At 40.4% G+C, this 25,609-nt stretch overlaps 1 protein-coding gene across 3 annotated transcripts in view; it reads left to right on the top strand.

Annotated features, from left to right (window-relative positions):
• The window catches only part of LOC104338511 (ubiquitin carboxyl-terminal hydrolase 12), a 32,823-nt gene continuing 7,214 nt past the window's right edge, over positions 1-25,609 (top strand). Inside the window, exons 1-8 of one of the 3 annotated variants that reach the window (XM_075435524.1) lie at positions 1-163; positions 14,400-14,480; positions 18,682-18,895; positions 19,849-20,075; positions 21,314-21,390; positions 22,290-22,373; positions 23,029-23,226; positions 25,290-25,368. In XM_075435524.1, the coding sequence (XP_075291639.1) occupies positions 116-163; positions 14,400-14,480; positions 18,682-18,895; positions 19,849-20,075; positions 21,314-21,390; positions 22,290-22,373; positions 23,029-23,226; positions 25,290-25,368 (1,008 nt within the window). In that variant the 5' untranslated portion in view covers positions 1-115. Of the gene's footprint in view, positions 164-13,324; positions 13,417-14,399; positions 14,481-18,681; positions 18,896-19,848; positions 20,076-21,313; positions 21,391-22,289; positions 22,374-23,028; positions 23,227-25,289; positions 25,369-25,609 lie in introns of those variants that run through there. The other 2 variants (XM_075435525.1, XM_075435526.1) reach the window with 2 other exon arrangements.

The following is a 25,609-nucleotide window of genomic DNA, read 5'->3' as shown; positions in this document are numbered from 1 at the left end:
TTTGGCGGTTGCTCCATCTGCGGCTCCGGCTGCCGCTGTCAGTTGGGCGGCTGCGTCCCAACATGGCGCCGGCGGCAGCGGGGGCGGCCGCGGGGCGCGTTGCCGCGTCGGGCGGATGGAAATACTGATGACGGTCCGGAGACTCGCCTCCATCTGTACCATGGTGAGAGCCGCGGCCGGCCGGGCGCCCAGGGGCCCCGACGGCGGGAGCAGCCCCGGCTCCGCGCCGAGGGGTTCAGGAGGGCCCCGCCGCGGCCGGGCGCAGTAAGAATTAGTCAAAGTAATTAAAAAAGAGAGGTTCTGGGAGGTACCGCCGGCTGTCCGGGTAGGGGGGAGTCTGCGGGGGGTGGCGGGGCGCCCGGCTGCCCCCCCCGGGAAGGCAGGGCCGGGAGCGGGGAGGCCGGGCCGGGAGGAGGGGCCGGGGCTGGAGCCAGGCTGCCCAGCGCCCTGCTTTGGGGGTTTTGCAGTAAGTGGGCCCCCATTCCGGGGGAAAGGAGGGGCACAGAGCCCTCTGCGGAAAGGCGACGGGCTCCGTGCCGGGGGTGTGCCAGTGGAAAGGCGATCAGGGCAGGTGGGCGCTTGCTGCCGGAGAGAGAGGAGCTGAGGGAATTACGGAGCGTTACTTCTGTTTCTGGCTCAGGTCACAGGTCACAGTCATTCGTTGTGATAACTGGGCTCCATTTAAAGGTCGTTATGCTAGTTTATAGAAGCTCTGTAATCATTGCATATGGATGCATGTAACAGAGTATCATCCATATTGCCAATGACAGCCTAGCAAGAGGGAGACTGATAATTGCATGATTATGCAGAATTTTTAATGAAGTTGCATTGCTGTGTAAATAGAGGCCAGCGAGTGGTTTGTCTAGCACTAAAACACAGCTGACTCATAAGAAAATACTGCATCTTGTTAATGATACGCCGTCTAAACATTTCACAAAGATTCTTACTCTAAAGAGTTTAATCACTATAACTCCAACAGGCATTGGAATTGCCGAAATCCTACTTAGAATCCAGCTGAGGATGTTCAGTTTTAGTGTTTTGTTTTTCATGGTCCCACATCCTAATTGCTCCAAGTGGTTGAACTTCAGTTTTAGATCTCAGCTGAAACAGTAGCAAGCTAGAGAGTAGACTCCGGTGTCTGAAGGGGCTCTTGCGTACCAACGTGCTGAGTCTGGTTTCACACGTGTGTAAAGGGTGCAGGGTTTTTCCATTTCTTTTCGCTGTAGGTACTGCCTACCGGTTTTGATTGACTTGAGATCCAGCTGAACTGAACCACAGTGCTGCTGTACAAAGCTGAGTGTTTGGAGTTCCATAGTAATACTCTTAACAAGAGAGATTAATTTTTTTTTTTTTCAAATAGTGGCAATGGATACCTGATCTTAGTTTTAAGTATTACAGAAGACTTTCCAGAACTTCATACTTCACTAATCTCACTAGATTTTTTTTCAACATGGTTCGTGTTTTTAATTGCCCATCACAACCCCAGGTGAAATTAAGGTCACAAGAGGTGGCTGAATCATGACTTCGCTGTGGAGTTCCGCACCCCAGAGGCAAGTGATTGACACAATCCCGTATAATATTTTGGATGCATTCCTGAGATCAGCTGACTGAGCCTCAGATTAGCAGGGCAAATGTAAGGCAGTGCATTTTCTGACGAGTTGTTTAGCCAAACCTGAACACAGCCATTCCAGTGGTGGTTTTATTTTTTTAGAGACTTTGGCTATCCGTACTCTATCTTGGATTAATTTTTGCTCTTGCGTTTACCTTAGTTTTGGTTGGAATGATAGAAGAAAGCGGAGCAGATACTTGTAGGCTACTGATGGCTCTTCTGAAGTACTGTGGTTTTGTTCAAGAGGAGGCTTTTTACAGTACTGCATCTTTGGGAAAGCAGGTTCTCTTTACTGTTTTGGTTTCAAGTGGAGGACTTACTGTTTCATTTCTCTGCAGAAAATGTTGAGCAGTGCTGCTTGCACTAAATAATTGTATGAAATTGCTTCTAAATTTCTTACATAGCTGTTTAATGAAATGCTATGGAATGTTTCAGCATCAGTGCTTTAGGTGCATATATATCTTGGCTAAATTTGCTGTCAATCTCACTATTTTTTTCTTCAGCTAGTCCAGCAAAATTAAGGTCTGGGTGCTGTATTTTAAAATTGAATCAATTTATTTGCGTCTACTTCAATGATTATTGAATTTGATTTGTCGTAATGAGAATATGAAAAACCTAGGCCGCCTTTATAAAAACGTGATTACATTAACAGAGTCCCTTTGGGAAACTACTTTCTTCAGGGTTATGCTCACATGTAGTGATTGTACAGTACTTTACGTCTTTAGAGTAAAATATGCAGTTTTTACCAGCACTTCTAGTCACTATCTGTGCTTCAGGCTGGAAAACTGAAATACAGGTTTATGACATTCTCCAACCCCCAGTCAGTCAGCGTCACAGGGAATGGTGTTGCTGGCTTTCCGACTCAGACACTCCACTCATCTGCAATATCTGTTTAAAAATTAAATTCAATGCCCAATCTCATTAGTAGACAGTAATGTAGTTATAACTTTAATCATATCCCCCTCACTGAAATAACATCCATGTTTGTGTGCTGTGGATCGTCTCTCCCATGCCTCGTGATCATTGCGTTTCCTTCAAGCGAGCACCCTCCCCCTTTCAGCGATTGCATAACATTCGTGTGGCAACTGTTGGCATTGCGAAGATTGGAAACTCGTAGGAAAATACTTGTTCATTTGAATATGATTCATTGCTTGGTAAGGCTGCTGACACCATATGGCAAGACACATCCATAGCCAAGAGCTATCAGCAAGACCTCTGGTGCTCTGCTGTGTTCCTTTGACCTGATTTTATTTCCCAGTCCGTATCTTTACCATGGACTCTAGGACGTTTTGTTTTCTTTTTGCAAGCAACTGCAAAATTAACTGGGAGAGTGAAAAAGAAAGCACTGTTGAGGCATTTTGTTACCCTTCATGAAAAATTCATAGCTCCTGTTTCAAAAATATTTAAAAGCGATATCTTTGTAGTTCTGTGGCATACTCATGGTCATGGACAGATGCGAATCCTCTCTTGACTGAGGAGAGAGGGCAAGGAGGGCTGGATTCCTGTGGGTCTGACTGCATTGTTTAGTCCAGAATGTGCCTGCTGTTCTCCGGGGGGCTGAGACAGTCAGTTGTGGAACTGCGTTTTTGAGTCAAGAGTCAGGGGTTTTTTGTTGCACTGACAATAACTTTTTCAGTTGGAGAGAAGCAAAGCAGACCACTAAAATGGAGCAAGGGGTGAAGCATAGATCTGATCTTTTCCTCTCTGGCAGCTAATTTTGTGAATAGTCTAGTAAGTTATTAGCAGAAATATTGGTGTTTCTTGGCTGGCTAATTAGGGACACTTCCCCTAGATTCATGTCTAATTGTTTGCTAAACCAGTAGGACATGCCTGAAGAACTCAAATCCAGTTTGGTGGTAGTCTTATTCTACTCCTCTGAATCAGTACAGCGTGGATATAATTATTAACTTCAGTGCTAGAGAAGAGGTGACTGAATCATTTGTAAGTAATAACATTTCCATTTGCCACCTGGATAATTTACACTATTCATTTCAAGCAGGGCTTTCATGTCGCTGTTGCACGGTGTTTGCCTTACTGCTGTTTCACCTGGTTTTGCAGAACTTTGTTTAAGCTTTATCATAGAAATTGCCTTTATAGCTGGGAAGGTATCACCAAGGAAGTGGGAAGATAACAGCAGGGCTAGCTAAGCAGAGTTCTGTTTCCAGCAGGGCTCTGCTTCTTAATTGACTTGTTAAGCTGATGGAAACAAATCACAGAATCCCAGAATGGTCGGGGTTGGCAGGGACCTCTGTGGGTCACCCAGTCCAACCCCCTGCCGAAGCAGGGTCACCCAGAGCAGGCTGCACAGCACCGCGTCCAGACGGGTCTGGAATATCTCCAGAGAAGGAGACTCCACAGCCTCCCTGGGCAGCCTGGGCCAGGGCTCCATCACCCTCAGAGGGAAGAAGTTCTTCCTCGTGTTCAGCTGGAGCTTCCTCTGCTTCAGTTTGTGCCCATTGCCCCTTGTCCTGTTGCTGGGCACCACTGGAAAGAGTCTGGCCCCATCCTCCTGACCCCCACCCTGCAGATATTTGTAGGCATTTCTAAGGTCCCCTCTCAGCCTTGTCTTCTCCAGGCTGAACAAGCCCAGCTCCCTCAGCCTCTCCTCGTAGAAGAGATGCTCCAGTCCTTTGCGCTTAAAATCCAGCTTGAGAATAACCAGCTTTGTTTTAGGGGAAAAAACCATGTATAACACTTTGCAAACCAGTTAGTAGGTCACTTCGTGCAAGGTTTTTCCACGTACCATTTGATGGGTGGTTACCGATGCATTCTCCAGATCTAGGCCTTAGAGCAGTTTGGAGGTGGAAGCCTGTGCTAAGCAGCCAGCCTTGCAGTTAACGTCCAGCTCAGGTGGAGAGTACACAGGTTTCCCCTAAGTGATTGTTAGGATTTTACAGGAGTCCTGAGCTGCCACATGGATGAGTTTTGCTGCTGTTCTGCTGTCTGTTTTCATCTCAGATTGGCTGTAAACTTTAATGATTTCATGACTTCACTGTCCCTGGGAAAATGAGAGCTCCTAACTGTGTTGTGTCATGGAGTACTGAGGGAACTATGGGCAGTGTATGGTTCATTAGTTGAAACTAGATATTAGTTATACTAGAGGACTTCTTCTACAGAGCTGTTACAATGAAAAATGAGGTATGAATGCTTGGGAAAAGATGTTAAAATAATGGCGTGTAGGTAGTTCAAGGAGTGCTCTATGTTACTGAATTTTTCTTGTTTTGTTCTATAATCAGGATTTAGATCAAATGCTTTTAGTACATTGAATTCATCAGTGTTTATATGCACAGCACTTAGTATCCTGTTCCTATTAAAAAAATAAGTGGCTTTCAGTATGTGCTGTTACAGATGTCCGTTTGGGAGATTCCCAGACTTGTTGCCAGAACAAAGGGCTGCACTGTAGATCATTATGTTTTGTGTCTTATGTCACATTTTATATTTCTCAGCTCCCTTCCTAGTGAGTACTTGAAAGGTGACAAACTTTTTAGCAGGGCCTGTTGCAGTAGGACAAGGGTTAATGGTTTTAAACTAAAACAGGGTAGATTTAGAGTGGATATAAGGAAGAAATTTACTGCACTGAAGGTGGTGAGGCACTGGCCCAGGTTGCCCAGAGAGGTGGTCGATGCCCCATCCCTGGAAACGTTCAAGGCCAGGTTGGACAGGGCACTGAGCAACCTGATCGAGTTGAAGATGTCCCTGCTCATGGCAGGGGGGTTGGACTGGATGGCCTTTAAAGGTCGCTTCCAACCCAAACCATTCCAAGATTCTGCGATTTACCCATTTAACCTCTCCTGCCCCAAGATGTGACTATGTGCTGCACTTTCAGATCTATTGATGGGCCCTGTGTCTGGTTATTACTGCCATACCTCTGTGCCTATTTAACCTCTACATGTGTAGTGTCTGCAGTTACAACCTGTTTGTACATCTGTAGTGTTATGTTTTGTTGTCCACTGGCATCGCTTCCTTACTTTTGACAGTATTGTTCCTCCTTTTTTTGACGTGTGAAGGTCGTGGTTACTGGCTAACAAAAGAACAATACTGGTAAACACTGGGCCTGGAGTCCACCTGTAGATCGGTTTGTGTTTGCTCTTTTAGAGGGCCAAAAAGATGTGAAAAATCTGAGAGCTGTACTAACAAGACATCTACTCTTATGTGTGTTACTAGGTTGTTTGAGAGAAACCCAAGGTCAGGAGAGATCTTGGGGAGCACTTCTCGGGTGGATGAACTAGCTGTGAATGCTTTGGTAACCTCGGAGACAGTGGCTGAGCAGGGGGAAGTAGGTTCCTTACAGTACCATGTTACAAAGGTCCAGACTCTAAGCAGTAGTTTCTGCGCTTCCTACCCTTAATCCAGCATCCTTTCCATATGTTCATTTTACCGGAGCCTAACTTTACTGTGTAATTTTAATGAGCATAAAATTACCGAATTTCACAAGTCTGTGTTGCTTTGTGAGACATAGATCCTGTGGACCTTGCAAGACCAGCTCCTCATTGAATAAACATTGAGATGAAACAGTTTACAAAGCATTCTGTATTAATTTATTTTAAAACACTCTAATTAAGACTTCAGGTTTGAAGCACTTCCTAATAGTAAACTTATTTTGAAATAGAACATTTCCTAATTTCACAGTGGTCTCTGCGATAGTGGCCGTAGCCAGAGGGTCTGTAATATTTACTCCCTGTGGAAGGGTGGGCAAAGCTAGCCTGTCCTGTGTGCACTGAGCCGTTCTGCACGTCTGTAGTATTGGGAAGTGTGGAGTCTTGGAAAGTCTGCCACACTGTTAAACCTGCTCCTTTCAAGATTATCAGTTTGTTTTGCCTGCATAAGCATGCTAAGTGCTGGAATCCAAGGTTCAATTTACCATAATTTGTTGTGCCTAGGATGGCAGCCTTCCTGCATGCATGAAAAGGGATCATTTCAAACCCTAAATCATAGTGAGTGATAGCTGGGCTGACAACTCTTTTTATCTGACTGCAGTGCTACGCAACCAAGGAGTTTTAAAAGAAGGGGAAGCAACATCTAATTCTGTGTTTAGAAAACCATGGCTGTGTGTTCTGTAAACTGCTTTAGAAATACAGCCCCAGTTTGGCTCCCTTCTGCACTCACCCACATGGTAATTTTAGTAGTCCTGAAGCTGGAACTGTTATCACGGCTAACACAGCAAAAGTAAGTGCAGGCAGACTTTGGGAAATGCATCGTCTCATTGAGATTTCTTGCCTGAAAGGTTTTAAGTAGCTCTGGCCTGGCCTACTTGTTCTTTCTGTAATTTAGGGTTTTTTGTTTGTTCACTCTTTAAAAATCACTCTGCAGTGGTGCAGTATGTTTAACCATCTTCTCAAATCTTGAGGGCTGTGTCCCCTCGGGCCTTTCTGCCCGTCTTGAAAACGGCTTCACAGCTTTTTTTTTCAAATGCTCAATCTTATCCTGCTCTAATTTGTTTACAAAGAAAGAGTCAAATTAATTGATTCGAGACTTCAGCAAGACGTGTGTACCAGATAGGGTCTGAACACCGAAATATCTGCTAGACATCTTCCCCATTTTGCTTTTTTTTAGGGGAAATGTCTTTTGCAGGCAGGTGCGTGCCGTGCGCTCAGTGGCAATAAGCTGGTTCCGGTCCAGAAGCTGAGTTAGCATGGTGCTGAGCCCAAGCTAATATATCATGAGGAATTTTCATTTCAACAGGCTGTCGTACCAACTGTGCCACGCAGCTTCTGCGTGTGCATGCAGCTGTAATAAAAGTTTAGAGATAGCTTAAGTGGCAATGCCTTAATTACTGCATTTGAACTGAATGATATTAATTGCAATGGGAGAGGAATAAAAGGCTTGTGTAAAAGCATATAATGTGGAAATTAATGTTTTTGCACAGAGCTAAAAAAATAGTAATTTATCCTTGAAGAAAGGCAGTGTCTTCAGATTTCCGTGGACTGTATGCAGAGTGTTTTAAATTAACTGATTCTCTCTAGCTTGTTAAAAGTAATCTGCTGATGAGATTAGTCTTGTGTGTATTTTAGATAGGGCTAAAGCAGCTGAGGTGTATGGGCAAGCATAGGAAACTACAGTTTAAACATTGTGATACACAGATAGGAATTATTCTGGAATTTCAGGAGCAGTAACACATAATACATCCAGATTTTAGGACTTCTCTTCTGAAAATCTTCTGCTGTCTGCAAATGAACTGCAAATGGAGCATCTAAAATGGCAGAGCGCCCCGAAATAAGCATAGCCCTGACTCTATTCAGACTTCTTGTAGATTTTGTCAGGATCATTAGTATGAAAAAAAGAAACAAACTGCAAGCTTGTGATTGTATTTCTTGCAAAGACGAGAAGGGCTTCATGGTTCTGATTACTTCCTTTTCTTGTAGTTTAAGCAACTGCTTCATCCCTGTTAGCATTTAAAAACCTCTAGCAGCATTTGTTTGACAGGTGTACTGTCTGGTTAGGTGTCTCTAAATTTCCATGTCCTTCCAAGAGACCAAACAAATCTGTAGTATTTTGTCTCATTATGTTGAGCTAGTAATGAATGGCTACAGAATGCTTATAAATCCATTGACAGTGCTGTTGCGTGGATTTTCCTGCGTAATTTTAAAAACACTGTGTAATTGGAGCATGTTAGAAATGCTGCGTGCACTGTAGCCACCTTTAATGACTATTTGAGTGGTTATAATTTTTTGTATCTTCACTTACTATCTCTCTGCTTTCACTGTAGTTTCTTCTCGTTTTCTTACCGTACTTCTTTCTCTCTTCAAGCCTGTCCCATAAATGTATCGCATATCTACCTCTACAGTTTAGAAAATACACCCAGTTGCTAATAGCTAGCGGATTGTGCTAATGTGAGACACTCCACCATTCAGTCAAAGCAGATGTGAAACCAGCACCCTCCAGACCGCGTGGGACAGCTGCCTGAGCCCTCCCCATGTGCTGCCTTAATCCTTGATAGAATGGCAGCGTAGCAATGGTAAATGCCATCAGCTGCTCTGCTTCCCCTCGCCAAATCTCAAGGCTGTTGCAGAGAGGACAGTGGGATCTTCCCACTTGTAACCTTTTCCCATCGTCTGCTTTGTGGGTTTTTTCCCTCCCTCATTTCACAGCTTTTGGTGCCTCTCTGCTCACTGTTTGCTCAAGCAGCAGTACAGCATTGACCTGATTATTTCTGACAAGAGCTCTGAATAACAGCAAGGATACTGACCCAATGTTGTGCTAATTTTGATCCTTTTCTTCCCGAAGCTAGAGCAGCAGCTGCTTCCTGCTCGTAAGGTCTGCTTGCATGCTTGTTGAGATAGTACGACATTGCTTTTATAACCATTCCCATGTCTGCAGAGTTACCTTCGTAGCAGCAAAACGTAGATCCTTATGAATGGAAGTGTTAATTCCTTCGACGTGTGAAAGTGTTAGTTCGGGATAAATAATTTGGACTGGTAACGTTGGTTAGTCTGTTATAATAGTCCGTTTATTCTCAGCCAGGTTTTGCAGAGGATCAGGATTTCACTGAAACTTAGTAAAATTCGTAGTACTGAAAAGGGAAAAAGTTTTAACTTGAAGTGTGAACCATGTGGATGCCGGACATGTGGATTTCTCTCATCCGTTCCTGGTAGTCCCTGTCCTGAGCTATGTGGCTGTTGTTAATCACTCGCAGCTGTTACTCTGTTCATCAAGCTACTTATGTCTAGTAGATAGAAACGTGATAACTTCATCTTCCAACAACAATTTCTTCTTATGTTTCTTGTCAGATAAGTGATGCAATCTATAAGCCATTTGTCTATAGGAATAATTACAAATTCAAGTAAGTTTAAGGGCTTAGAAGTATTTAACCCCCTAGAAAGCGTTTATGCATTTCCAGTTGCTGAAATCGATTAAATCTAGACCAGGCAAAACACTCATTTTCTTTGCAGGCATAGTTGCAAACTGTTTGTAGAGCTTTTAAGAGACAATAATGCCTAAACATACTTCTTATCTCATTTTGGTGATGCAATGGGTTAGCAGTGTAATCTGGCTAAGAAACAGAAGTCTACTGCTATTTTTTCCACTTGCATGGTGAACTGGAAATAAATCTTTAAGACTTCTCTACTGAGCAAAGAAGACTTGCAGCTTACAAGTTGGAAGGCTTGATATATCCCTATTCTGGCTTTGGTGGGTTATTCGGTTAAAATTTCAGCCATACCGTTGGATCACTTCATGTGTGGTGACCTGGTTAGGCAGCTACCTCAGGTGAGAGTTTTTGAAACCGGTCTTTTCACATCCCTTTTATCCCTTTTTACTTTATCATCCCTTTTTGCTGTAACAAGCTCAACAAAACCTGCCTTAGAGGCCTTTTGGTGTTCTTTGAGTAAATATTAGTTTTACTGAATTAATCCTATCTTTACTGTATCTCATACGTATCTAATGTTGGTGTGATAGCCCTCACTGGGCGGGTATGAAAAATGGAGGAAAACTTGAATATTAGCAGTTCCCTGTGCTGTTGTTTGATGCTTTAAAATTCAGCACATGGGATTTTTTTTTTTTAGAGGTGTTCTTTATCTTTTCTGATTGACATCAGTGAGCTCAAATCTTCTTCGGTATGCCCCTTTTTTAATTAGCTAATATGCATAAAGTAAAATTACTGCAGCCATGACAGAAAATATTTTATTGTTGGTCTGTTGGGGTCGTCTTGGCCATTGTTAGCTGTATCTGTTATTCTGAACTGCTAGAAATGGTGATAGTTCAGAGGGACCAGGCAGCTTGCCATTTTTCTGTTTGACTGATACTGGGGAAACCTACTGAGCTAAGGCTGCTCGCTCTCTAGATTCAGAGTCAGTTCTGCTGGTGGGGCTGTGAACTGAATAAGGGAGCTTTATAAAATTGTGACCAACCTCTGGGACAACATTTTAAGTCACAGTAATTTCTAGAACATTGCAAATCCTGATTACAAGTTGATGAAACTTCAGTTGTCGCCTCCCCCACCAATATGGAAGTGTTAAATCCACATCTCTCTGAGAGTCTAATTATGTAAGTAAAACAGTATTACCACTTTAGTTAAACTAGGGGGATGTTTTCCCCATCGGGTAATTATGTGTTGACTGTATAAAACTGTATTTGGTTCCTTCTCGCAGAGCTGTGTGCAGAAAGTTTTATCGTCTCTTCCTGAACCGGAGTAGCAGAACAGTTCCTTGGACCACCTGGAGGGCTCAAGGATGTACTCGTGGGGATTTTAGAAGATGCATTTGTCTTGCGCTAGCAATGAGAAGTCAATTCTAATCTCATGCATTAAGCTTTATATTTAGCTGTATTTTAGTGTACATCATTTGCTTAGCTTTTATATGCCAAGCAAACTCAGTTGGTATGTATTAGTGATTCTTTTCTTGTCATTTTTTGTTGCTCCAACAATGTGTGTCATTGTTTAGCAAAACACAATTGCTTTTTCTTAGGTTTTTAGATGTGTAAAGTACTGTGAGATGCAGAACAGTTTGTCTATGGCACCCCAGAAGAGATGCATCTCTCTTGATTCACCAGATAACCAAATACAAATTTTCATACTTTGGACACTTGCCACTTTTGTTAGAATTTATTTCTAGATGAGAAGTGTGACTTTTATGTTTCCAAAATTATGAAGTGTCTATTGTTTCTTATGAGCAAATATTTATGTAATCTGAGGCAGAAGTATTTATGCAGATGGAAAAATCTTTCAGTGGGGGTGGGACAATGTGTAGAACACCTATCAGTCTGAAAACAAAGCTGCTTATGAGACTGCGTCACAGCAGACACGGATCACGCTGCACTAGATTTGGTATCCAGCTGGTTAACTTGCTGTTTGCAAATTTAGTTGCAAAGATCATGGACTGTGAGTAGCTGAACATTGCCTCCAGTTATGCAGCCTTACTCACAAACGTCTCATGTATTTCCATCCTGAAACATGACCAAGGCCGGTTTGGGCTGTCACCGTACGTGCTTTTTTTTTCCCTGCATACTTGTTGCCTCGTGTAGTGTAGCTCTCCTGGGCATTGACTCCCGTGATAAATCACTCTGTACTGTTGGCAATGTAGTTATTTTGTTGTGGTGTGCTAGGCATGTGCATTTTGTAGAGCCTCGTCGGTATGTTACGTATGATTTAATTTGCAAGTGTGCGTCTTCAGAACTATTTATGACTAGTTTGTGACTTTGATTCCTCCCACAATTACTTTGAGTCCTGTTTTGGTTTTCAGGATTTTGGTATGCTAATTTAAAATGTTCTCTAACAAGAAACTTCAGAAACATTGCAACTAAACGTTAGGTTAATTTAGCTTCTGTGGCTGATTGACTAGCTTTAGTGTTTAATTTATTAATTAAAAATTAATTTTTAATGTGTCCCTGCAGTTAACTTACCCAAATTTACAAAGTTTGGGCAATAGATACAAGGAAGCGCTTGGATAAAAGGTCCATGGAACCTGTCAGATTAAGTGGGTAGGTACATGTGGAATCCGGGCTGGTGGTTTAGTTGAGCTGCAGCACTGGTTTATGGTAGGTTATTAAATTCTTCATAGCAGACTTTTGTTAAAAATTACAATTCTTACGCTTGTATTTCTTTGTTCAGATATTTATTCCATATGTTACTCTAGAGAGTGCAGTATTCGGGTTGCCTGGTTTCACTAGTTCTGTAAGTTGTAGTACCTGCTTTAGCTGTCTGCTTCTCCAGTGTTTCTCTAATACAGTGTCGGAGACCGTGGAGGAGGTGAGAAGACAGTTCAGAGACATTTCAGCTGAACTTCACGAGCTTGCAGATTTTACCCATATCCCTTACTTAATCGCAAAACATGCAGAATGTAAAAGTAAAGGAACCTCACATAGTGGTCAGTTCTGATTTCAATACTGAAAGTTTTTCAAAACCAGCATCACTTCTTCTTGTGCATTTACATAGCGAGTAGGTTGGGCTCTCCTGTTAACACTGTGACCCAGAGTGGCTGTCGGCTGGAAAAATATGAGTGAAGAGCGTTTGGAGAGAGCTCTGTCAGCAGTTCTTCATCGTAGATAGCTATTCTTATGTCTAGGTTTGGTTTGGGATTTTTGGAGGGTGGTAGTAGAGAGAAAAAGAGGTACCTGGAAGCAGGGAGTGGATGTAGGGAAACAAATGAGAGGAGATGCTTGGACTGGCACTGGTGCCTCAGAATTTCTGTGTAGCTGCTGCTTGTGAAGAGTCTTGCTTGTAAATCTGTCAGCACCTAGTGAAAGGTTTTGTGGTTTGTGGTTTTTTTTTTTTTATAGTACCCAATTTTGAGCCTTCCTCATTTTCTGTTGTATTTGAGATCCATAATTCACTGTAAATCTGATGTGGGAGAGTCAACTACAGAGTTTCCGCTTCTCCTGTTAAACTAAATTACTTCTTGGTTGCTTTCCTGTTTCTTAGAAAATTTTCAGTTGTTTCTTTGTTAAAGACAATCTAGATGGAACTGTCTATATGGTCTCTACTTGTCTGTGGTTTATAATAATAGCAGAATGCTAAGGGAAATGAGTGAAATATTTGGTCAGCAATTAAGAAAACATTACTAGCTTCAGGGAAATAGATGAATTTTTCTGGTCTATAATTTTTGTTTGTTTAGTGCTTTTCTGAAGTGTTTTAAGATGGTCATCTGTGCAGTAGGATCTCTGTTTGCTACTTGCAGAAGGTTATAGGTGGAGTGCCTTGGCAATTTAAAACATAAGTCAAGAATCCAAAGTGCTTGCATTCTTCCCTGAGTGGTGGTAACTCCTTAGGTAGCAGCACAGATGCAGCTAAGGGCTGTTGGAAGTTCGGCGAGAAACATTAGAGAACCAGATGGAGCGGCGCAACAGAAGGTACCAAATCCCAAGTGGAAGCTCAGGTACCAGATATTGGTAGATATAAAAAAAAAAGGGGGGGGGGAAACATGGGACGATGCATAAACCACTTTGAAGTAGACAAAGTTAAAATTGAAACTAAAATGTTGCTATGCTTCAATTTTTGTTTTATGTGACATGTGGCACCACTTGGATGTGTAGTGGTATTTTTTAGTTACATCTGAAATGGTAAGTTCTATTCTCATTATGTTGCTGGAGACTCAAGGATGTGTCAAAATGCACTGTAAGCTTAATACATCATCTTTAAATGAAGGGTAGCAAAGCCAAAGCACTTTTAGGTGATCTGAGTTTGAGGAATGTCCGAGAAGATTCTTCTTTCCATTCTTCTTGGTTTTTGTAATCATACGTCACTTGTCTGTAGTACTTTCCAGAAATAAAGTTAGAAAATTATAAGATTTCTAAAGTGAAGTGTCAGTGAAGGCAAGATTTTTCCAAGAATTCTTTATATGAAATGCAAACAACAAATAGCCACATCAAACCTTTTGTGCACATCACAAAAAGACGTTTTTTTCTTTCTTGGGATTTATAGCCCATATGGTTTCTGTACTCTAGGTTTAGAAGTTCTCTGCCTGTTACAAGTTTCTTTATTTTTACAATGCGTTCTTGGCTAAATTTAAGTTGGTGCTTCTAGGTCACTGTGACTAGCCTGAAGTCTTAAGGGAGAACAAAGTTCTTGTTGTTAACTTTCAAATAAATTCAAATGCAAACCCCTCTTCTGGTCGATCAGATAGCTCTCATTCCGGCTGATGAAGTGGAGTTTTGAAGTGAAACCATGGTACCTTTTATAATAATAAAACATCCTATTGATTTTGTTTTGAAGAACATCGGAAACACAGGATACTAATTCTCAATGGAAGTAACTTATTTTCTTAGCTTCTTTGTTTTTACAGGAGTAGTATGAATTCTGTTGGATTTTTTTAGGAAGTTTTTTTTTCTCCTCTAACATAAACATACTGTTTCTTTGTAGGGCGCCAATGCCTCTGCTTTGGAGAAAGAGATTGGTCCTGAACAGTTCCCTGTGAATGAGCATTATTTTGGCTTGGTCAATGTAAGTGAATCTTCTGTGTTTGGAATGCTGTTTTTTAATCCATTTTGAATTTAACAGGATTCTCTGTTAGAACTATGAGCACTTCTGAGTTAAAGCAGGCCTCTGCACAGAGTCCTGCAATATGGTGCCATGCCTTGCTGTTAACCAAGATCTAAATTTCATCTTAAATACAGAAAAATATGTATATTTATTATAAAGTCTTTGAGAGAAACCTTCCTACTCAAGTACATTTCTAATCATAGGATTTTAATATTTAGCTGGAAAGGACATTAGCTAATAAAGGGTGTACATTGTTCGTATGCTTTTCCAGAGAGAGAGAGATTTGATTTTACAGTGATGCTGCAGTGTAGGGGCACCTTGAAGGAAAACGTGTTGCTTTTCTAAAAATGTATTATGGGTGGGATTAGTGGAAGCTCTTCTATGCCAGGACATAGCCAGGACATGAATGACATTGACTTGGTTGATAATTTTCTTACATGTAGTAATACTTTTTTTTTTTTTTTTTGACAGCCTTGTGTAGCAGTGAATCCTCCTAAAAAGATGTGGGTTTTGTATCTGTCATTTTGTATAGCTCTGACTTGGCTGGGATCTGTTGGGTGGTAGGAATTGTCTGCCTAAATTCACTGTGAGAGAGCGGAGCACTGGTGTTGATCTCCAGTGGTTCTGGAGGAGGAGGGCAGCTGTTGTGCCTGTGACATCTTTTACCAATGAATATAGGAAGTCAGTGAACAGAGGTTCTGGGGCATCTTATTTATGATGTGAAAACACAATTTTGGCAAAACTCACTAGAAACAGAAGTATACTTCTGTTTACCGGTCATCTGGGTACATTTAGCTGAAAACTGAAAGATGATCTATCTTTTGATGCACCAAGTAAGGTTAACATAGCTACTAAAATGTTATTTGTTGCAGCTCGTTAGAAACTCATCTGATTGACTTCTGTGTGGGTTTCTAGCAGTTTGTGTTCTCAGACACCAAACTATCTAAACACGTGGAGTTGTGTTGCTGAAGTATGGTGTTAATGGCCATTCCAAAGCTGCTGAGGTTTGCACCGTAATGAGAAAAATGGAAGGCATGTCCAATTGTAACATAAATAGCAGAGCGATGAATAGTGCGAAGAGGAAAAATAGCGTTCTAAAAATAACCAGAATTATTATAACCACATCCAGTCTCTGTTTTGAAGGACAAAATATGACTAATACTGTTGTGCTGTAGTCCCTGCAACCAGTTTCTTGAGGATGATCATTTTCATGCTGCTGTTCTGCAGAGCTTTTGCCTCAGTTATTTCTAGTTCTTGCACGATTTGAAGTTAATTGGAGCACTCTACAGAGGGCAGTTTCAGAACTTCAGCATCAATACCTAGTAAATCTGTGGTTGCACCGCAGACAGAATCGGGTGTTGAACCCGTGGACAGTGGTGGCTTAAAAATTTTTTTTTTTTGTAGGAGTTGGTTTCTGTTTGGATCAGTGAGCTGAGCCAGCTTGCCTGCAGTCAGACTGTTGCTCAAGTCGCTGCAGAGTGAGTGGGAGAAGGCTCTGGCTGCTGCTGCTTGGCAGCCTGTCCAAACAGAGTACCTGTAACGTTGAACTGAAGTGCAAGAGGGGCGCAACAGCGTTTTCATTGTAGAATTTCATCTCAGTTTTCATGTATAAAAGCTTCTATCTTAAAATGAGCCTTCAAACTTAATTTTTACATTGAAAGTGTAATATTTTACAAGTTCTTATGAAGTTAGGTAACGATGACTCTGAATACAGTCAGTTTTAAGCAAAAAAACCTTACGTTTTGACATCTATTTAATATATTTATTTATACCAGAGAAGCCATGACAAAAAGATTTTAAAACCTGCGTGTTGGTACCTGGTTTTCCTTTGTGTTTTAGGTCACAATAGACTTTATGCAGTATTTATGTATTTGATCTGTGCATGTAGCTGCGGGTTTGGAAATATTCATCAGCCCATTGAGAACTGCCTTGCCAACTTGTTTTTCAGGGTTCTTTTGAAGACAAATGGTTAGAGCCCTGTTCCCCCCGACTTGGACAGAATTTCTAGCAAAGTTAAGGTCGTGATTGGAAAGATCGGACTACTTTGTACTGCTAAACACAAACTGATTGCAGTTGACAAGTGTGACGCTGCTATGTAATACTGTCTATTTGTGGAAAACTCTCTAATACAGAGAAGGATAGATCAATAAATGAGATATTCAGAAGTTTCCCAAAGCCATGAATTGCTTGAAGTTGGAAGGATTTTGTTCTACAGTGAACAAAGTCAGAATTGCTGAAATAAAATGCATCACATGGTCTTTTTGTAAAGTACTTGGCATGCTGTAAAATATCTAAAATGCTAACATGCAAGATACTGATTTCAGGAATAAAAGTTCTTCCGCATTACTTTATGTGAAGGTGGTAGCAAACGAAGAGAATTGAAATACAGTTTAGAAGGACATTTTTAAAACCTAAAGCATGCCATAAAGCGAATTTTTCACCGTATCACTTTGACTAATGCAAAGCATCTTTCATCTTACTGGTCAGGAATATTTAAAGCTACTTGGATGGAATTTTCATTCTTTAACTCCATTAACTCTTCCATTTAGTCTGGTTCTAACAATTTCTCTCTGTTTGGGTAGCGTCAAAGCAGGACATGTTTAACCAGTTGACTTCATGCTCTCCGTGAATACAGGCCTGAAATCTCATTAACTACTTGCTTTGTCACCTGTTTTGACTTAAGATGTGCCGTGACCACCACCTTTTTTTTTTTTTTTTTTTAAGATGGCTAATTTCTAGTTTCTTCTGTCTCATAATTTTCTGGGGTTGTTATAGACAAATTTACTAGATACATCATCTGGGAACAATAATATTTAGTCAGACTTTCAGTAGTTCTCTTGACCGTTTTCTCTTGTATGCAAATTTATTTACCATGATGCTTACTTGTTTTCGTAGGTCACTAACAAGCATGTGAGTTAGGTTCTATCCTAATTCACCTGTTTGTTCAGCTTGCATATTTGTTTTCCTCATGTCAGTAAGTTTTAACAGTTGTTCTGTGTTGTTTGCATATGGCATAAATTAATGTTAATGTAATTAGATGCTGTAACCTTTTTAGCTGTATGAATTAAACTGTTAATTTTCTGTTTCAGTCAGTAAACCGATTATTAACTTAAAATCATTCTGCTGTGGTAATCACACCAAATTTTGGTGAACAGTAGTGGCCATATTCTCCGAGTACCACTTAACAAAATAATCTGTGTTCTGTAGTCAGATTTGTATGTTCATTTTGTTTATTTAAAATATTTTGCTCTTGGTGCTCTTGAGATGCAGAGTCTCAGTAACAGAATACCTGGGGACTGACAAACCCAGAATTTGTTTCACTTTTTGGAAGCAACAGCATTGTACAACATAATTGCATAAGAAATTGCAAAGCAACAACTCAAAAAATCATGGTCTATTTCTTGTAGATGATATGCTAATATCTCAGTGGTCTGAGTGTTTCTTCTTGTTAAGGAATGCGGAACGCTGCCTCTGGAAGTTGTTATCGCTGTCCTCCCTTCTCTAAAATGACACCGCCTTCAGATATGGCAGATGTAAACCAGCTGCTCTTTGAATTTGCCTGCATCATGTACTTTTCATAATATTTCATTATAAACAGGAAATATTTAACATATACCTTGCTAACTATCTCTAGGGAGTACTTTGTGTATCTGACCCAGGCAAATCTAACATCGTGCCTTGAGCTCTTGTTGCTGTAGCGCAGCTGAGACACAGTGATGCTGATGGATGCTGTCTCTTCCTTGTTCTATTTCTTGTCCCTCTCTTCTGCGGTACCATTGGCACCTCCACATCCATATCAGCAGGATCTCCCTTATCAGGATTAGCAGCATGCTGTGTCTCCAGAAGTTTTGATTTTGCGATGAGCCCTCAATTGAATTTTTTTTTTTTTTTTGTCAGTGGTTTCCTGCTATTTTTTTTTTTTGTGCCCAGTATCGCTGTGACTGTTGTCTTCTCTTCCTTTTCTTGCTGTTACCAGCTGGGATGATACAAGGATGAGTCTTTTACACCATGCCTACTAGTATTTCCCCAGTAAATGAACTCTGACAGACGACTTTTCCATTTTCAATATGTGACATTCTTAATGAGCAACCTCTTCCTGTTATTACTTTTTAACAGACCTAATATGAAAACGTTTGTTTTCCTTTTGTTCTGTTTTAACCAGTTCGGCAATACCTGCTACTGCAACTCAGTCTTACAGGCACTTTATTTTTGTCGTCCATTTCGGGAAAAAGTTTTGGCGTACAAAGTGCAGCCTCGAAAGAAGGAAAGCCTCCTGACATGCCTCTCTGATCTCTTCAACAGTATTGCTACGCAAAAGAAGAAGGTGGGAGTCATCCCACCCAAGAAATTTATTTCCCGATTGAGGAAAGAAAATGGTAAATGAATAAATGAAATTTTTATGCAGATTTAAGCATATGAACTGTAAACACAACCTCCTTTTTAAGCGAGTCCAAGTGATCAAGTTTTAACAGATTTCTGGAAGATTATTGAACTCCTGTTTGCGGTGTGAATTTCACCACCTCTGTAGCATAGGAACAGAGATTGTATCAGAACTGTGCTGTGTCATAGGAGGATTATCTGGGTATCTGCGTTTCTGTACTTGCTTAGACCAAGTACAGAGTGTGTACGCAAGTCTCAGCACTCCAGTTATCCCACGCTGGCATCGTGTCCTGTAGAGGTCTGCTGCAAGTCAGCACACCTCGAGTCAGTGCTAGGACCTGTCACGGGCTGGACAGACCTCGTGGAGTCAGTCAAATCTGAACTCTCTAAGGAGACTTAACCACTCTTAGCCTGCTTTCTTAACGTTTGCGGCAGAATAAATCCCTTACGATGAGAACTAGTGGTTAGTTCCCAGGGCTGCTTAGTGAGGAAAAGTTCTCTGTGGTGTTTTACCATCTCTGCTTGAACTTGAAAAGAGAACAAACTTAGAGTAGGGAATTTTTGCCGCTTGATGCTGGACTTAATGAACTAATGGCCCAAGGCAGCACATCTGTATTCCTTTATTTCTCTCCTTCCCCAAAGAAAAAACCACAACAGCCCCTCCGCTCCCCCCACCAAAGCAGTCATGGTTTTCTACGGTTCCAAGATACGCCTTTATGTTATTTTTCAGCTGCCTGTTTCTTGCAACCTGAGGAACAGGTGAGGGTAACCTAACATCTGTTGTGATAACACCAAAATACAAGTCTTCAAAGGCTCTTAACAGTGTAACCCACAATTGCATAGTAGGGTAGAGAAGGGGGAAGGGCACGCGCTGATTGCTGAAAGCACAGTAACTTGATATTATGAAGTATCTGTATTTTTTCATTCTCCTTGATCTCTTCCTTTTCAGAATTATTTGATAATTATATGCAGCAGGATGCACACGAATTCCTAAACTACCTACTTAACACTATTGCTGACTTACTACAAGAAGAGAAAAAGCAAGAGAAGCAGAATGGCAAACTGCAGAACGGCAGCATTGAGAGTGAAGAAGGAGACAAGACTGATCTGACGTGGGTCCATGAAATCTTCCAAGGAACACTAACCAATGAAACCAGATGTCTTAACTGTGAGGCTGTACGTTTAAAAAAAAACAAACCTCTTAGGTTTTTCACAGGTTCTGGATCAATTTCCCTAATACTAAGCACACTTTTTCATTTATTAGGATAGATGAAATTGCACTCTCTCTATTAAAATATGGAGCATAGCCTATTTTATGACTGTATCACCTCTATGTTCAAACCAATACACATTAAGGTATGTTTCTCAGAAAAAGCATAGTGTTTTTTCTGTTCCTCCTTCCTGTTTCCATCAAGGCAGTCGGCACCTGGCTGATATGAGCTGCCTTTTTGTCTTCATGTTATATTTCCTGTGTCAGTGATTGATAGTTTGTGTTGTGTTTCTACATGAGAGTTGCTCACTATTCATTTACCTCTGGGATTGACTGAATTTCTTGAACTGGGAGTCTGTGCTGCTTGCTGCTGGTCCATAGCCGCTTTATTTGAGAGCAAAAGAAGTGCACAAAGTCTAGAATTAGAAGAACCACACCACCTTCAGACCAGGAATTTGTAGTTAGTCATGTGCTATGTCTGATTTAATATTTCAAAAAAAAAAAAGAAAACCTAAATGTAGAGAGAAAAAAGAGAGAAGTGATTACAACTGACATGACTGTTCTTGGCATTTTAAGTCTGAAATTATGACTATATGGTGAATAGAAGTTCTAAAAATGACATTAGTAAGATTCTGTCTCGGGGATTTTGAAATTAAATGTGACTGTTCCACAAATGGAAAGATGGTTTCCTAACTGCTAAACCCTTTTAATTGAAAACCCGTCTGCCTGTTTCTGCATTTCCTGTAAGTATTTGCTGTGAAATTCTGAAATGCAGCAGAAAGCTGTATCAGTCTATAAAGCAGAGTGGAATACAGTTAAAGCTTCTCCAACTCTGAGAGTTCAGAGTTGTTAAAAACTTGTTTTTGTCAGTGAAGTGAGGAGATGTGTCTTGAAGTCTCAAGGGGGAGAGATGTTTTGCAAGAGAGGTTTTTGGGTTTGTTTTGTTTGTGGGTTTTTTCCTGGGTTTGGGATTTTTTTTTTTTTTTTTTTTTTTAAATATTTCTCTGGATTGTAACAACACATCAGATTATGTCTTCAGTTTTTGTTTACCTCAAGAAAGGGCCTCTGTGTGTGTGTATATATTTATTTTTTTTATCACAAAGGTCTCTACTTGCAACGAGGACATTGCACCATTCCAGAAATGGTTAAAAGAAATCTGCCAGTTCTAAACTGCTATGAAATATTTCTTATTATTTTTTTCAAGGTTAGTAGCAAAGATGAGGACTTTCTGGATCTATCGGTTGATGTGGAACAAAATACATCTATTACACACTGTCTAAGGTAAACGAAAATATTTGGGAGTGGAAAAAATACCTGCCCTTGGTCAGAAGGAAAGAGCCTGGCGTAGTTGCTGTGTTCTGCAACTGTTGTAGGCTTTGACTGATTGTAAAATATGTTCTTTTCAGAGTGCCGTTCATTTTATCGTGGCTTTTTGAAGCTGCTAGTTTCCTAGTGGTTATCAGTAGTTAATGAGTACAATGATTTCTTAGTGGTATGTAAGATTGATTTTCACTTTCTTTTGTGGGGATTTTAATTTGTAATGTCATATAGTCCAGTTTTATCAAAACTAAACATGATATGTTTGGTTTCATAAGAAATTCATCTTTATTTTAATATTGTTACTGCATTTCAGTTGTCTGGTCCTGGTGTTTGTGGTCAAATTTTTTTTTGTGGATAGAAATTTACTCCTTGTGTTTGACTGCTGGATCCAAGGCTTATCAGCTACTAGGATACTGCAGGTTGCTTCTGGCTTTTTAATAGTTGGTAATGGAGGTGTAATTGCTAGGAGCTGAAAGATAATCCAGACTTTGCCTAGTCAATGGCTAATGGCTGTAGGTCTTAACATTTAATGTCTGCCACTAAAGAAAGCCTGGAGTGGCTACCTCTGGAAACAAAACAGTCACCTTATTACTGTTTGTTACCTGTCGTGTTTGACTCCTGCCCAGAAAGTGTAACATTTGAGGGTCTAATTTCCAGATTTTTCCAGCTGAACATTGATACTACATCCCAAGACTGGGACAAATACACCTAAAATGTGCTTGGGAGGTATAAGCCATATGAGTAAGAAGAATTTCGTCTTCTGTGTGTACTCTGGGTTTTTTTCAGCATTATTAGCAGTAACTTTAACTGGATGGTCTGACTGAATATCCCTGTTTATCTGACTTCTTTCACTTCCACAGAGGATTTAGTAATACTGAAACTCTATGCAGTGAATATAAATACTATTGTGAGCAGTGCCGCAGTAAACAGGAAGCACAGAAGAGGTAAGGTTCAAATATTCAGGCTAATGTGTTCTCTTAAAATGGGCAGCTGTTGGAAAAACACACCTTGTGAATTCAGTAAAAAGATAAATGTAAGATTGTTTAGGTCTGTGTTTGATGGGGAAGGGAGTAAGGAAAAGAGGTGAGACCAAGTAACTTTGTGGCAACCTTATCAGAGAGAAATGAAAAGATTGATTTTGTATTCCTCCCAGAAGAGCTTATATCTGGTGCTTCCAGACATTCGCATTTTCCCCGGTTAGCATTAATCAGCTTAAAGGCACGGAAAACCACCCCATCTGCTTTCACTATGAATAATGTACACACAAATCTTGGTTCGCATCTCATACTTGGTCACAGCCAGAGCAGCAAGACAGATTTATTCCATCTCTTTCCTCCCATTGGTGGGATGAAAAGTTGATGTCTTCGACGTGGACAGTTGTCCTGCATTCAGATGTCAGTTGTGTAATTCATCTTTCAGAGTAAATATTGCCTTTTCTCACTGGAATATATGTGAGAAAAGCAGCCTTTTGAAATCCTCATCAACATTTTAGGTGCCTTTTAAGAAGCTGCTGCTTATTGAAACTGTTCTTGAACAAAGCTTTGGTTTAGGTGATCTGCTAATACCTTGTTCTTTGTTTAACTTATTTTTGTGGTTCAGAATGAGAGTGAAAAAGTTGCCCATGATTCTAGCTCTGCATTTAAAAAGGTTCAAATACATGGACCAGCTGCATCGATACACCAAACTGTCCTACCGTGTAGTCTTTCCCTTGGAGCTCCGGCTCTTCAACACTTCAGGAGATGCTACGAACCCTGACAGAATGTATGACCTCGTGGCTGTGGTTGTTCACTGTGGCAGGTACGTTGGGTCTGTGCTTTGTGGACCTTCAGTGCCTTTCCTTGAATCGGAAAAGGCGCGTCTCTCATCCGTATGCCATTTTGGAACAGTGCGGTGGCTGACAACATGGGAGCACGCTAAGCAGCGTCAGAGCTAGTTCTCCAAAAGTAGTTAAAAAAAAAAAAGGCATTTTTGTCATCTTTTATTACTTTTTTTACTGTTTTAAATTTTGCTTTCTGAGTATACAGTCTTAAGATTTGCTCTTTTATCAGCTGTCAAATGCGGTGGCGATTCAGACAGGTTGTTTGAATTCTGTGATTCTGTTTCTTTGAGCTGCAGCAAAGTAAAAGCAGTCTTTTAAAAAAAACCAAACCCAGCAAAAAATCCCAACCCCCTAACCTTACTTTCCAGGAAAGTGAAATGAAATAAAATAAATCTTGGAAAAACACTTAGCTAAAATAGAATAAAGTTACATTTCTCGTGTTGCTACTTGCTAAACCATGGAAGTTTTTTTAGCAGCTGGTGCCACCACGTGGAATGAATTGTGTACTGCTGAGTTTAAAAACCGTCCTTTTTATTAATTTTTTTGTGGCTTTAATTTTTAGTGGCTTTAATTCTGTTTTTAAAAGTAAAGAGGAACTATTTTTAAGTACTTTCAGGAAAAAAGCAGTCATGGAAGGAAAAATTATTTATAACCGCCTTGTGGAAGTGAGTTTTAAAGTGATAAGTTACTACGGCACACAAATGTTTTGAAAGGACACTAATATTGCGTAGATTTAGTCTAAATAAACTACATATAATTCTAGGTGATTTCTGTCGTGGTACAGTTGTGCTATGTTTTATTTATTGTTATCATTTTAAGACCTTGTCCTATGCATTTTCTTCTGTAGATTCTTAATTTGGTATACCTGTAACTACACTCACATGTTTTGATGATGGTGATTAATAATTCAGATGTATTAAATGGCTTCGCTTTTTCTTCTCAAACCCGTTGTCTTATATAGGGCTTTTAGAAGTCCTGTAACTCTTCTGGTTTCATTCTTACTAGGAACTTACCGAAGGCTTAGGATAAGCTATATTTTCTAAATATTTAAGTTCTCATAAAACTTACTGTTTTAAGTATTTTGCTCTTACAGTTTTACTTTTCATTTAGTTGTTCTAAGCAGAGAAGTTTCATTCTGTGACAGATAATGGGTTTAAGTATATCTGCAACTGTGGAAAGGCTAGAGAAGTACTTTTTTTTCCCTAAAGCTGATACAAATATAGGGTTTTTTTTTTTTTAAAGCCTTATGTGGATCCTAAGTTAAAAAGTAAAGCTGGGTGACAGGGATATTTCCCTCCCCCCCCAGCCATGTGCCTGGACTGTTCTCTTAGAATTTGATGTTAATAGATTGATAGCTCATAGTTTTCCATCCATATAGTTCAGTATCTCAAACCGGTACCTTTTCAGGCAGTCTGCCTGCATTTGCTCTGCAGATCCACCTCCCTTTGAGCTAGGTCGTTTTGTTGTCCCTTTCCTTCAAGGTAAGCATTCAGGATATAGGCGACAGAGGTGGACTGGGAAACTGCCACCAGAAAGTGGGAAAAGCGGTCGCAGAAAGCCTGTCTGCAGTCAGCCATAGGCTAAACCACCCTAATTTAAATAATGAAACACCTAAAAATATAAATAAATATAAATATCTTATTAGAAATAAATTAAAAACATCTGTGCAAATAAAATATTTCAGACAGGCAGTTATTAATATTTCTGAACTGTGGTCAGAATACTTAGCAGTGGCAAGTGCAACAAAACAGTGATTGAAATAACTGGCTTTTAGTCTTGTTTTTTGAAATATGTGATCAACTTTCTGAAATATTTAGGAAATTGTGTATTTTGAATATATTGTATTTGGCAAGCAGCAAAGACAGAAATTTTAATTCAAGCAATTTGACAGTGTCTAAGAACCTAAACAATATAGTATTAAACAACATTAAGAGCTGGGACATCTAACTCTGCCAGTAATAGCTGGAATCATGTGGGAGAGCAGCTGTCCTGCCTTCATAGGCACAGGAGTAATAAGTCTTCAATCTTTTTTTTCTGGCAGTGGTCCAAATCGCGGACATTATATCACCATTGTGAAGAGCCATGGCTTTTGGTTGCTGTTTGATGATGACATTGTAGAGGTAGGTATGCTTTTACGTGGTGAAAATAAGTGTAGACAGCATCACTTTCCAGCTTTGTTCTTGTGTCTGGGATTAGCTTTTGCGCCCATGAAAAAAAACCCGGTGCACAGAGTAATTCTGGTCATTTCAAAAGTCAACTTCAGCATTTTAGTGCATCTGCATTACAGAAGTAGTATGGAGAAGGGCAAACGAACCCGAGGGCTGGATTGGCACCTCAGGCATGGGGTGCTGTGCCCCTGGT

The sequence above is a fragment of the Opisthocomus hoazin genome, chromosome 14, assembly GCF_030867145.1.
Source record: "Opisthocomus hoazin isolate bOpiHoa1 chromosome 14, bOpiHoa1.hap1, whole genome shotgun sequence".
Taxonomy (NCBI): Eukaryota; Metazoa; Chordata; class Aves; order Opisthocomiformes; family Opisthocomidae; genus Opisthocomus; species Opisthocomus hoazin.
This window is presented reverse-complemented; position numbering and strand designations above follow the sequence as displayed.